This window comes from Pleuronectes platessa, chromosome 22 (assembly GCF_947347685.1).
Source record: "Pleuronectes platessa chromosome 22, fPlePla1.1, whole genome shotgun sequence".
Lineage (NCBI taxonomy): Eukaryota > Metazoa > Chordata > Actinopteri > Pleuronectiformes > Pleuronectidae > Pleuronectes > Pleuronectes platessa.
In genome coordinates, this window is record NC_070647.1 from 12,995,698 (window position 1) to 13,009,232 (window position 13,535).

The 13,535-nt window shown below is 43.3% G+C and overlaps 2 protein-coding genes across 2 annotated transcripts; one reads left to right on the plus strand and one right to left on the minus strand.

Moving 5' to 3' along the window:
• Positions 1-207: 207 nt before the first annotated feature.
• cax1 (cation/H+ exchanger protein 1) lies at positions 208-7,390 on the plus strand. The gene is made up of 20 exons (XM_053415203.1): positions 208-328; positions 1,273-1,449; positions 1,638-1,768; positions 1,995-2,103; positions 2,211-2,327; positions 2,418-2,479; positions 2,622-2,789; positions 2,865-3,050; positions 3,364-3,463; positions 3,668-3,809; positions 3,912-4,095; positions 4,215-4,314; positions 4,414-4,532; positions 4,847-4,884; positions 4,967-5,094; positions 5,479-5,615; positions 6,157-6,251; positions 6,781-6,859; positions 6,945-7,053; positions 7,159-7,390. The coding sequence occupies exons 1-20, from the start codon at positions 250-252 to the stop codon at positions 7,230-7,232; spliced, it is 2,334 nt and encodes a 777-aa protein (XP_053271178.1). The 5' UTR covers positions 208-249; the 3' UTR covers positions 7,233-7,390.
• An 826-nt stretch (positions 7,391-8,216) lies between these two features.
• Positions 8,217-13,175, minus strand: klhdc10 (kelch domain containing 10). The gene is made up of 9 exons (XM_053415204.1): positions 12,954-13,175; positions 11,016-11,237; positions 10,750-10,904; positions 10,463-10,611; positions 10,287-10,371; positions 10,142-10,208; positions 10,013-10,060; positions 9,728-9,867; positions 8,217-9,558 (listed from the first exon to the last, which is right to left on the minus strand). The coding sequence occupies exons 1-9, from the start codon at positions 13,033-13,035 to the stop codon at positions 9,349-9,351; spliced, it is 1,158 nt and encodes a 385-aa protein (XP_053271179.1). The 5' UTR covers positions 13,036-13,175; the 3' UTR covers positions 8,217-9,348.
• Positions 13,176-13,535: the final 360 nt, after the last annotated feature.

Sequence of the window (13,535 nt, forward strand, 5' to 3'; positions counted from 1 at the left end):
TTGAATAGTTAAACAGCCATTACCTAGTTTGGAAAATTAACAGAAAGAAAACAGAAATTGGTATAAAATAAGATATAAAAATAAGAAAAAATATACGATTTAAACTTGGGAGTGTTCCCCCCTGTCCCCCGCTGTTCCTCCGCCCCTGCTGGGCGTCAGCGAGCAGCCAGTGACAGATCAGAGTATAAAGAGAGGAAGAAGCTCACACATACACACACACAGGGTGGACACGTGTAGTAAACACTCAGCATGTCCGACAGAAAGACCTCGTCGGTGCCGGTGGATGCGGACAGTCTCCGGAGAAGATCCGCTGCTCAGGACTCCTCAGGTGAGTCTACTGCACCTGTTTGTATTCATGGTTCCACCCGGTGAGAGGGTGACCTCGGTTTGAATTAATTTCTGTGCTAGGTTGACCTTAAGTTGGCGAAAGCGCGTGCTCGTCAATTTTAGCTGCTACTGCCAAACTTTCCAAGAAAGTGTTTGAGGGGCAGATTAGGGTTGTTTCAAGAATCACAGGCAGGAGCAGAGGATCATGGTTATTTCCTTGTGATGATCACAACCTTATAGTTTATATCTTAATATATATAGGCCTATGTGTGTGTTATACATCATGTTCCTTTGGGTCATTAGGAAGAAGAAGGTTTAAAGGAGCTTGTTCTTGACTGATAGTTCCTCAGCCATGTTTTCTAAACTCCTTAAAGTTTATGGATGTTTTTATCCACACATGTTGCATGTCTGTGGATGATTTGTTGCCAAACCTCAGCAGATTTAGCTAAAAGGCATGTGCTCACTCAAAGACAGGAGACATTGCCTTTTCCAACTCCAGTTTTCTGTAGATCAGACTTCCAGCTGCCTCCAACTGTCACTGGGCATGTTTTTAATCAGACATGAGAAGTGACTATTTGCTGCCGATTGTCATTTATAAGCTCGTAGACAGTTCCCAGTATAAACAGCATGCTTCTATCTTATATTTTAAAGCAGCACTTTCTTTTGTGTATGTGAGCAATGCATTGATAATGAGATCAGTCAGGCAGCCCTTTGCAGCGTGGGGGGAGCGGGGACACTCTGCATGACTCTCAGGAGGTTTTTGTTAGTCACACACATTTCCATGGCACGGCTGTAAAATGGGTTTCCCTGGATGTCGCTCCTCTTCCTCACCTTGAACACGACACCTCATTAGATGTGTCGATCATGTGACTAACATTGTGTTATGTATTGTGTCCTTTTTTTTTTTCTTCAAATGTACGAATCTGTCTCCCGTGATATTTCCAGAGATCTATGTAGATCCTGAACAGCATCGTCGGTTTCCACGGCGACAGTCCCAAACTGACAGAATTTGTGTTGGCCCCCAGCATCCGGAGCTCGGGACCGTGACCACGCCCTCCCCAGACGGCTCCGTGGCCCACTTCTGCCACTACACGCCGAAATGTTACCTCACCGTCCACGGAGGTTAGTGACGCGTTAGTTTACAGCAGGAAGCAAACAAGTAAGCACATTAACATTTGAAAAACTATTTTGTTTTGTTGGTTGTTTTGAATTTGGAGATGTTCAAATATAGACCCAGAGAAGTGACAATGGTGAGAACAGGAGTCATCCGCTGCTGTGGATGAACGGTCTCGTGGTGTGATTTTCTGCAGCAGGTCACGGCACCTCAGCCCGGACGGGATCGTCACAGTATGGAGAGGAGGGTTGGCACGACGCCACCACCAAGACCACCATCAGAGCTGACAATGAGGTGGAGGCTCACAGGGAAGCCAACAACTACAGGGTGAGCATTGATCTCCACTGCACCTCAGCAATAGACACCTTTTTGAAACTCCCAGGTTGTGCTACTGTTTTTGACCAATTCATGGATCTTGAATTAACTTTTTCAGCTTTTTCCCCATCTACTCATTTCAATTTAAATTCTGCTGCGTAGCTACATATAACTAATCTATCTGAAAGTTATCATGGGTAAATATATATTGTTAAAATAACTTTGTCTTTTCCTGCAGTTTGGCTTCAGGAAGTGGAAGGGCAACGTGACGGAGAAGCCCATCGGAGAGAGATCAGACATCACCAAAGAGCTGTACGCTGATATTAGTCTTGTTAAGCCTCAAGAAGGTCTTTCTATTTCATTTCTCTCTTTGCACTCGCATGCACATTAACAGGACGGTCCTTTTTATAGAAGAAAACACTAAGCTGTCTTCATGATTTCTCCTCTCTTTCAGGCTTGGTGGTTTCCTTTGGGAACATCGTTTATGTCTTTTTATTTGGATGGTGGATATCTTTAATCTACTTCCTCGTTTGTCCTATAATGTTCCTAACGATCTTAGGAGCTCCGTATGGTATGTATTCGTAAAAAAATGGCTCTGAATATATTGTTGATGTTCCCTAAATGTGGAAGATAATGACATTTTTGTTTTGGCTCTTTCCAGGTAAACTTTGTTGGAAGTTGGCGTTGTACTTTATTTGGCCATTTGCAAAGTCCATAGAAAAGGTATCATGGTTTTCAACACTTTTTCCGATATCGTGGCTGCAATAACTTTGAAATATTCGTTACATGCTGCCAGATTAGCGATTCATATAAGAAACATTAGCTGACGCAGTATATGGACAACCAATTTCGTTTTTTTTTTTAGGCCAGTGATGCAATGAGGAGTTCCATCGTGAAGCCTCCGAAGTTTGAGGTCATCCCTGAGGAGGGGGACACTGAGGACAAGGAGTCCGCCCCCCTCCTGGTGTCTTCTCCAATCGCGGTGGAGATCCCCATCCCAGAACCACCTGTCAGGAAAGCTTCAAAGCACTGGGTGAGAAAGTCGGGATGATCTCAATCGTTGAGGTAAATCTAGGAGTTGGTGTTTTTGATGATTGTCCCCCTGCAGTGTCGGGTCAGCACCTATGTGTGGCTGCTCCTGGGTTACCCTGTGCTGGCTGTGGCCCACTCCGTCGCCTGTGTGCTCTCCTGGCTGCTGATCTTCACCATCCCTGTGTCCAAGATGAACGCTCGCACCCTGACCACGGTGCTGCTCATGGCACCGGAGGACCTCCAGATCCACAGACAGGAAAAGGTAAAAGTGGTCAGATGGATAGATTATTGATCAAGAAGGAAATTTAGGAGGAAGAGAAAGACGTGAAGCTGAGGAATGTGTGTAATGAACTGGGAGCATTGTAAATGTGAAAACAACTTGTTTTTATAGCCTCCATGATACCTCTATTTGTGAATTGACTTCTATGGAAAAAGATTCCAGATCTAAACTGATATTGAAATCTGTGGATATTATTACCAGGGAGGCTGTGTAGCTGCAACAGTTGTGATCAGTTAAGAAATGTTTTGAATTTAATGAATTTATAACTTTTGATGAATTGTTTTCTCTTTTCCAGACGAATATTTGTGAGATCAGAGTCGTCTTATACTGTAATCGAGCATTTAATGTGCACTACTGCAAATACACCGTACAAGGAATCAACATTTTCGCTCTCAGTATCCTTTTTTGAGTATTTGGATCTTATTTAACTACCATTAGATTGCATTTAAATATAATGTGCTCACAAAATGTGTTTGTTGTGTATCTAATCTTTTTCAACTTCTTTACATTTTCCATCCCTAATCACTACGAGACAGATTTGTGTTCTGGAGCTGCACTGCTCTGTTTATTTATTCTCCTTAAGTCCACGTTCCCTGCAGACCTGCTTCCTCTGGTATTCATCACTCTGATTGTGGGCTATACTGACCGTGAACACAATTACTTCAGCGCAGAGACCAAGTTTGCCACGGCCATCACCTCCATCATCCCTCTGTCCTACTACATCGGCATGGGGATAGCCAGGTGAAGTTAAACCTACAGGACCCCCTGTCAACCTGGATCAATGTATATCATTTAATGTGTTGATGGTTCCATTTCCTTTTCTTTCTGTGCATGCTCCCACAGCATTTCTGCACAGAGTAACTTTGCAGTGGGGGCGGTGGTGAATGCCACGTTCGGCTCCATCACGGAGATGACGTTCTACATCACAGCTCTGCTACAGGGATACCACGCTAACAACAAATGCTACGAAGAGATCGTCAAGGCAGCGCTCACCGGAACCATACTTGGATGTATACTGTTCATACCGGTGAGTCCCTCAGAAGGATTCAAATCTGCCAACATGCATCGGTTCATGTGCTTTTCATTTACTGTAAGATGCAGCTTAATAAATGCAAACATTTATTATGTGACCCTCCAAATGCACAGGGGATCTGTATGATCATTGGGGGCATTAAACACAGGGAGCAGAGGTTCAACAGTCGTTCAGCTGGAGTTAGTTCTGCTTTGCTTTTCATATCCATAGGAGGTATGTATGTCTACCACACACACACACGCACACAACTTTTCCTCTGCCCCAAACTAGATTTGATCAATCTGAGTCCTGTGCTGTGACGCTTGTCCACAGGCGTGTTTGCTCCCACCCTTTTCTCCAAGGCGTTCGGTTATCTGGTGTGTGAGAGCTGCACCAACATCCCAAACAATACCAGCGTGCCCTTCATCTGCAAGGACTGTCACTACGACATGGTGGGCAGCTTCTCCTCACTTTACACTTCAACTTCCCGATATTGTCGTAGTTTGTTGTTGATCAGCTCAAGCTAAAAAGCTGGCTGGAGTCAGTTTGAGTACTTTTAGTTTTCCTCCAGTTTCAGTAATGGCACAAATAACGAGTAGAGTTTGAGTCCTGGTTATTATTGTTATGTTTCCATTAAAACAGTTCAGACGCTCTCACCATGAAGATACATATCTGATTGGTCCCACGACTGTTTAAAGAGGAACATGTTTACTGTAGAAGATTTTTTTCTAGAAACTTTTAATTATTTTTCATTCTTTGTTCTCAGAGTCGAACCGACCCACATTTGATTCTCGCCCATATCGAGTAAGTCCAGGTGCTTCATATAGTTTTTATTTTTCAACTCTTAACCTCATTTAAACTAATTATTCATTTAAAAACATTCCAGGCCTCTGGTGTACACGATCTCTGTGCTGCTGCCTACTGCCTACCTGATCGGCCTCATCTTCACACTGAAAACCCACACCCACATCTATGACATCCATATCAGTGATGGCCAAGGTGACCCTGCACATGGTCAGTATACACGAGAGGACGCCATCACCTGCCACCCCACTGGTGAGGTCACTGCTGGCCATCTTCACGCTGCCAACTCTTGTATTAATGACAGCATTATTGCCAGCAACCAGGTTACAACAGGTGTGTGTGTGTATGTGGTGTGCATGCCATTCTATTTGTGGTGAAGGAATGCAGAATAGTTCCCTAACTTCTGACTGCCTGTGACCGACCTGGTTAACCTGCTCGTGCATGTGGGTCACTGAAGGAAAGGTGCACTGATGTAACTGATTGTGCCTGTGCATGCAAACGTCCCTTTACAGAACAAGATGAGACATTAAATATTAAAGGTGTGTGTCGGTGAGCTTATGGCCTGTGTGTGTGTGTGTTTGTTTGCATCACCAGTAGGTCATCATGTGGTTCTCTGGTCCCGGTGGAGGGCTCTGACAGTGCTGATAGTCGCCACAGTGCTGATGGCCTGTTGCGCCGACCTCAGCACGGAGAACGTCAAGCCCATTCTGACCAATAGCTCCATCTCCAAGGTACTGGATTCAAAACAATGGAGCTTTATTTGTATATCACAAATCGCATTCTTTGTCCTTAACCTGCGGGGGATTGGGAACCAAGTCAGTCACATGTCTTGATGAGACAGTAATGTGATGAAGAGGAGGAAAGAGCAACTCCATGTGTCCCCCGACAGTCTCGGCCTTCAGCAGCATAACTACGAGCTGGTTGAAGACTGCCGGACTGAAGCTGGGAGATGATTCCACAGAAAAGGAGCTTGTATTGAAAATGGTGAATTTTTAAAAAGGGAGGAGAATTACTCTGATTTAAAGAGTCTGTGCTTCACGAGACAAATTTAGCTCATGGATGATGGAAACCTTTAGAATTACCACCCTGGGGTAGAAACACCCAACAGAGCATCGTTGTTTGCGATATGGAGAAGTGATTAACTGATATAAACTCCTCTGTTAGATAGAATGTGGCCCGAGGGGCTTGGTGTATTGTGCATGATGTATTTGGGGGTCATATCGTGTCATAGATTTCTTTGTACTGAGGTCGTGTGCGGCTTCTTTCTTGCAGTACTTCATCAGTGTCACAGTGTTGGCCATGGTGCCAGAGCTTCCGGAGATCGTCAATGGGATCCAGTTCGCGCTGCAGAACAACATCAGCCTGAGGTTTGACAAAATTTACTGATTGATCACAATCATTTATTTATTTTAAATGCAAAACCTGTGAATTTGTAACGTGGTGATAATTAGTGTTGGAAATTATACATTTGTGAAATATCTTCATGCCTCCTCGTAAATAACAGGTCAGTGGTCTGAGGCATTAATGTTTTCCAGTTGCCTGTCCGTCTGTACCAATCTTGTGAAAGTTAAATCTCATGAACACCTCGAAGGAATGTCTTGTATAAATGTTTACTTGGTCTCGAGGATGAACCAATTAGAATTTGATGGTCAAAGATCAGATTTCTCGGTCACAGTTGCTCCCATATTTAGCTCAGACAATCATTTATTTAGACTCCGATTAGATTCGGTCACGTTGACCTCACAAAGCATGTTTGTATCCTCTGAAACGTGATGGGTGAATTGATCAGATTTCCTTGGTCAAGGGTCACGGTGACCTCACGAGTCTAGAAAAAAGAAACTGGATCTCACTGGTTGGTGGAGACATACGACGGTAATTCTAGTTTTTCTTCTGCAGCCTTGAAGTGGGCAGTTGCATTGCTGTCCAGGTCTGTATGATCCAGATTCCACTGCTTATCCTCTTCAATGCATTTTACGTAAGTTAAACTGGATTTTGCAATGGATGATTTTCTTCCTCGTGCACGTGTGTTTCCACAACTTGACTTGATGTTTTCTCCCCAGGATGTCGGATTTGTGCTCGTGTTCAGTGACATTCATCTCTGGGCCAGCATCTTCAGTGTCATTGTGGTCAACTACATCTTCATGGATGGAAAATGTGACTATTTTCAGGGTAAGTCACGCTAAACTCGTTTCCCCAGAGCAGCAGTGAACATCATGAGTTCTCACGGTTTTGAAACTGTTTGCATATGTAAAGCGCTCTTGCCTTGTTCCACAGGCACCGCTCTAGTGGTGGTTTACCTCATCCTATTGGCTCTTTACTTCTTCGCTCCCTCTCCTCGCTCCTGTTGATCAAGAAAAGTCCCTGAAAGTCTGTTTTGTACATGTGAATTACTGGGTGGTGTCTTTGTAATGTTTGTACTGTGTGGTTTATATTGAAATAAAAAAATGCATTGTTTATAAAGTTTACTTTGGGGGCATAATTTCTCTCATAAAAAATGGCTCTGATATTGGCATTTTGGCACATAAAGGGATGCAATAACCTAATGTAAATTTTCAGAAAAGACGTGACCACAGCAAGTCATGCAAACAGCATTGTTATATAATTCATGCTAATTACTAGTCAGGCAAAGGAAATTGGGGGCAACCGAGAGCTATTTACAGAACACTTTATTAATATTTAACTCCAACATGACATTCACACAAGTCCACTGTACAACAGTTAAATGGTGACTGTTTTAAACCTATGTCCAGAAGTAAAGATCTGATGAGGTTAATATAAAAAGCAGGTGAAGACGTCATGCACAGAGTAGTTTTGTATGCAGAAGGTTAATGTTAGGGTTAGGGTTAGGCAACGGTGAAGAAGTGCAGGCAGGTTCATGCGTGTGTAGGAGGCATCAAAACATCTAGTGACATCCCATTCTGACTGAAATCCTGATCTCATTACTCATAATTGTTATTTGGCATCAGTGAAATTTAAATGTATGTGTCGGACTGAGTTTGCTGCATCCTGTTCTGAAGATGACTTTACTTGTTCCTGACAGGAAGAGACCAAAAGACTTTTATATTAACAGTCATCATTGTGGCCCCCATTATGCTGAGTGGTTATACTGTGTGATGGCAGAATTGTTGAAAGTTGACTAACTCTACAACAAAGGTCAAATCTTCGACATTAAACCTGTTCCTCTAAACATGAAAAAGATCTTCCACTGCCTATACTTATTTCCACCTCATTAAAAGTTTGAAAGGCACTGCAGTACACGCAGCTGTTTGCTACCAAAGCAACTCCCTCCGACAAAACTCAGCCACCGACAGAGAGGGAGTAAAACACATGTCTGAATGGAATAACAGCAAGTCTTTATTTGAATAAAAGCATTTAAGTTAATTTTTAAAGAGCACCAAATTCACAGTGATGTGTTGCATGGTTTGGGTTACAAATGAGAGCTGCAAGCAAACGGGATGGGAAGTTCATTATTATTGAAGATACCCACCTTCGATCTTTTTTTGTTTTGTGGATGATTCTCTGTAACAAGATGTATGATGGAAAATAGAAGGGCTCAGTCATTGGTAAAACCAGCATTTCACTTTTTCTTAACACGTTTTAGCCAATTTGCTACAAGTAACTTATTAAGTTGTTCCTTAAATCCAGACACAACCTTGTTTAAATTCATACAACATAAAAAGACTTGAAATTTTAGATTGGTAATCCCTGACGGTGAAAACATTTCAGTTATTTAAAATGAGTTCGAAGTAATGCAGGGGAAGTTGTTGATTGAGGTTTCAAGCGTCTGGAAGTTGATTTTCATACAATGCAGAGAAAAAATGAAATAAAAAATGGCTCACCGGAAAGTCACTTTCAAAATCTAAAACATGAGATTTGTATTCAATTGACTAAAACGTGCAAAAACACTCTCTGCCACTTTATAGACTGAAACCTCCTTTTAAAAAAGTAAATGTCTACAAATATGCAATACAACATGTGCAAACAGCAATTTCAGGTGATTCCCCCCAAAACTGATTTGTCCTTCAAATAAATATACATGCAGTCTTCTTTTGCACATAATTCTTAAAAGTACTAGAGAAGGTGGATTAAAAAAATGGGAGAGGGCAGTCTTTGAAAACATGACGGGGCAAAATAAAGTATTTCCAGCAGTCACAGTTTGGCTGATGAGGGGGCGGGAGTTCGTACGTAGCTTGACACAAAGGCATCATGTAAGGAATAAAACATTCCGCGTCTATTTTCTTCGTCATCACTGGAACTGCGAAAAACCTACGAACAAAAAAAATAAACGAAAAAAGGCATCCCATTGTTTTTGGTTTTAAGGCGGGGCTACGTCAGGCACGGGAGCGAGAGGGCGATTCCCGAGAAAGTTTGCTGTGAATTTGATCTTCTGTGCTCTGTCACACCTCGTCTCCTCCCAGTCCAGCCCAGGTCATCCATTCCTCTGTCCGCGCTCCGCTGTGCGGCTCATTTCAAGCGTTCGATTAATTCCTGTGTCATGCCCAGGTTCAGCAGCTGGATGGTGGAGAGAGTGGCCAGGTGGGGATAAGCCTTGAGGAGCTTCTCCCAGCAGAGCTCCAGTAGGCTGGGCACCGCCAGCCAGATCTTAAACAGAGAGCCAGTCCTCTTGTTCTCATGAATGTTCACCACGCCACCATGGATGTACATGCAGCCAGCCTGGAGACAGTGAAGACAGACCGAAGCATATGTTTTATATGAAATATAGAGCAATTCAAACCCCTCCCATTGGCCAACCTTGTGGATTTATAGGAAAAATGTGGCTAGCAAATCAGGCTATTTCAAACCATCAACATTTCAACAGACGGAGCTACTAATCTGCACTAACCGGGGTGACAGCAGCACAGTGGAAGTAGGCCGGCTCAGGCATCATTGCTGGTAGTTTACTCCACTGGAAAGTCTGCAGGTTGATCTTCCACAGATCTGCCAATATCAACTCCCCGTTGTAGCCTCCACAGATAAATACATCTGTAACCGAGAAAGATAAAGGGTTACATACTGTAGCTGTTTATGTGCGAGCCGGCAGGGAGTTACTTTCAACGCTGAAGGTTCCGCATATAACAGACTGTTTATCCTTGAAACAGAATAATGGCAGTATTAAAAAGATTCTCACCGTTTCGTATTTGCACACAGCTATGGCATCTCCGAGGAGCAGGGTACCCTGGGAGAAGCACAGACATGTTAGAGTTGTGTGCACGAGAACACTACATCAACAGGTGATAATTCAGTGCAGGATACACACCTATTTTGTCATGAGGCTTAGTCGTAATCTCCTCCCAGGAATTGGTCTCGAGATTGTACGCATGCACCTATTAAAAGAAAAACAACGGTGTATTCAGAATGGGTCTAAGTGACCAGAGTTCCCCCTTTGCGGCGTATAGCAGTACCTTGTCTAGAGGATAAGATGTCCAGGAAGTGCCTCCTCCCAGAATGTAGATCCTCTGTCCGTCATGAGCTATTTCATGTCTGTACCTGTGGCAGACACACAAACAACAGAGTTATGTCAAGGGTTCTTACAACACTGAAAAAGATTCCCAGCTTGTTTAGAAGCACGATAGCGCACCGTTCCTCGGGCAGGTCGTCTGGAGGGTTGTTGGGCTTGAGGTGGATCCACTCCCTGGTGGTCAGGTCCAGCCTGTGCAGGTCTGTGCTGTAGATGTACCCTGTTGTCCCTCCAAACACGTATAGGAAGCCGTTTATTATGACCATTGCCTGGAGGAACAAAGATTTGAGAGACTAGTTCATGGTGGTTCTGTTGAATAGTTTGAATACCCAGTGACTAGATTCTGAAAAGAAACTGATCTCTATTGTCCCTTCTTCTTAAAACTACCGATTGATTTCTGAGGCTACCTGTCCATAGATTCTGTTTGGCTTCTTCCCACGGCAGTTGAGAAGGGACCATCGCTTGTACTTCACGTTACAAACGTGAACGTCGTTGCCGTTATTCTCACCAAAGGGGATCCCTGTGCCTCCGAACACCAGGAGGTTGTTGCCGTGCAAAACAGCTGAGGGAACACAGTAACATTACATTTATGTTCCATCCACAATTGCTGGAAAATACGATTTTGGTTTTGTGTATAAAAAACCTGATGAGAACCACCATGGATCTGTTTTACCTGACATAGACGCCAGCTCTGTGGGCATGTAGCCTTCTGTTCGGATCTGCTGCCAGCAGCCTGTGGCAAAGTGGTACTTCCACAGCTCCCTGAACAGTGGATAGTCTTCATTATCTGAGCCTCCTGACTCATCGTAGTCGGGGTTGTAGCCTCCAAATACATACAGGTTAGTGTTGTCTGCGACACAGCGATGCCCACTGCGGGCGGGGGGAGTACGATGACCTAGAGAGGGGGAGTATGTTAATAGAGGTACTTACTCTCGTATACTGTATATTTCCTAAACAGTGCCGTCCTTATAAAAATTGCACTTTTGACTCAGCCGGTCAAATCCTAGTGTGCTTTAGTTTAAAATATTATAATCTGGCTCCACGAATCTCGTGTTTTTGATTCATTATTCACAACATCACATGTTTTACCTTCTGGGGGGGAAAACTATGCAAAATAAAACCTCACTATTTGAGTTTTTCAGCCGGAGGCTTTAACAGGTTTCTTTCGGCAGGGTCATGATGACAGAAGTCTAGCAGAGCACTAAGAATAGCAACGGGCCTTTAACCCTACCTTTAACTCCACTCTGATGTTTCAGCCAACAAATGCATTTTTATTAATCAGGATTTATAATCGACTCTGAAGCACAGCAGAGAAACAAGGCTTATAGAGAGAGAGCAGAGGAATGTAGGACCAACCACACACCCACATTGATACAAATCTATTGCGAATAACAACACCAACTCTTACTCTGGCAGTAATGTCGCAATTATTATTAGTTATCTATTAACATAGCTCTGAATCGCCATTCATTGACATGTGGCTGAACAGGTGCTTCTATCAAGAAAATTAATTTGACTTGACATGTGAAATCTGCCGGCTGGATACAGAGGGAAAGTTGTAAAAGGTCCGAAAAAGAAAAAGGCTTCTACAAACCACATATATTTCTGGGACTAAAATCTATTAAAAAAAAATTGTTTCTACTTTGCTAAGATGAAAAAAAAGCATCCTCAAAACTCCAGAAAGTGGGTGACTTTTTGGGGCTCACCAGACAAATGTAAAAGAATTATGCAAAGTATCTGGTATGTCTATGAAAATAAGATATTGCACTATATAGAACACAAATCCTTTGCGGAGTCGAGTCCGATGACTCAGTCACTCAGTAATCTGGGTCCTATTTCTTTGCAGCATGATCAGAGCTGGACTGAGTACCATGGTGCACTTTGCTGGGCCCCTGGCGTGACTGACCTTGGCAGCTGTAACGACTGTATCTGTGACACACACGTGAACACACACCGTCAAGCGGATATAGTTAAAAATCTGAGAGGGGGTCGGTGCATCCTAGTCTTTTTCCAAACATGGTGGAACATCGAGATCATATCTGTTTCTCCAGCACTAAGTTGTGCACACGGTGATTATTGATGATTATCATGATGAGTTGCGCTGCAGCACACACATCTAGCACTAGCAACACACCTGATCGGTTCATACGTGCTGCTTTAGGGTGTGAACTTGTACCTGAATGCATCTCGAGTCATCAGGCATTAGCTTCACTTGCTAAAAGCAGAAACATTTATGTCGAAAAGCCTTCACAGTGAATTAGAGGATGGTGCAGTTAAACAGCCCTGGATCTCTGATGATAGCCCTGGTAATCCATCACTGGTCTTACAACTATAAGACAGGATTTGACTTAATGTACGATGAACTACTTGTTTGCTTTCATGTTCTGAGTAGCCTATGATGTGATTCCCAAACAAGCTATCAAAAGATAAACAAGCTACTGGCTGCTAGCTTGAATGCTATGATTAGCAACGTCGCCAGCGAGGGCAACGTGCACATTGCATTTCTCGTGGAACAGACGATCACAGTGAAAGTGTTTTTTTTTAGTTCCCAATGACAGGATGTGAGAGAGTTCAAACATGTCGTTAGCATGTCGTGCTAACGCTGACCGACCTGCTAACGTCTGCGGGGGCCTCCCTGTCAGTCGCTCGAATTTATTCAGCTGGTCCGAGCCGCGAGCAGCTACCGCCTCCATCGCTTCCCCCGTTTACAATCCAGTCACGTCGAAGAACAACCACATCTGCCGAGGTGCAGATAAAACATTATACATCAGCCCGCATCTCATCCATCTGAAGCCATTCACAGATTCCTGCTGTCCCCCCCTCCCGCTAAGCCAATAGGAGGGCTTGTTATTGGGAGGCTGCGTCATCACAGAGGGGCGGGGCTGCGCGTGTCGCCGTCTCCCAAAACAACAACACTATTTCTTTCCGAGACAAGATAGTTGTCCTCCACAATTATTAGATTTGATTTGTCTTCTACGCTTTTTAAGTTCAACACAATGTACAGATAATATCATATATATATATATTTGATGATAAACAAAAAACCTGTCAAGACTGTAGGACTGTGCTTTCGATTAATTTGTTTTTACTTAAGTTGCATCATTTATTTCATTCTGTGTTTGGGTTGTGTAATGTTTCCTGAACTTTTTCTTTTCATTTGTCTTAACTTTGCTTATTTGATGATATGATTAAG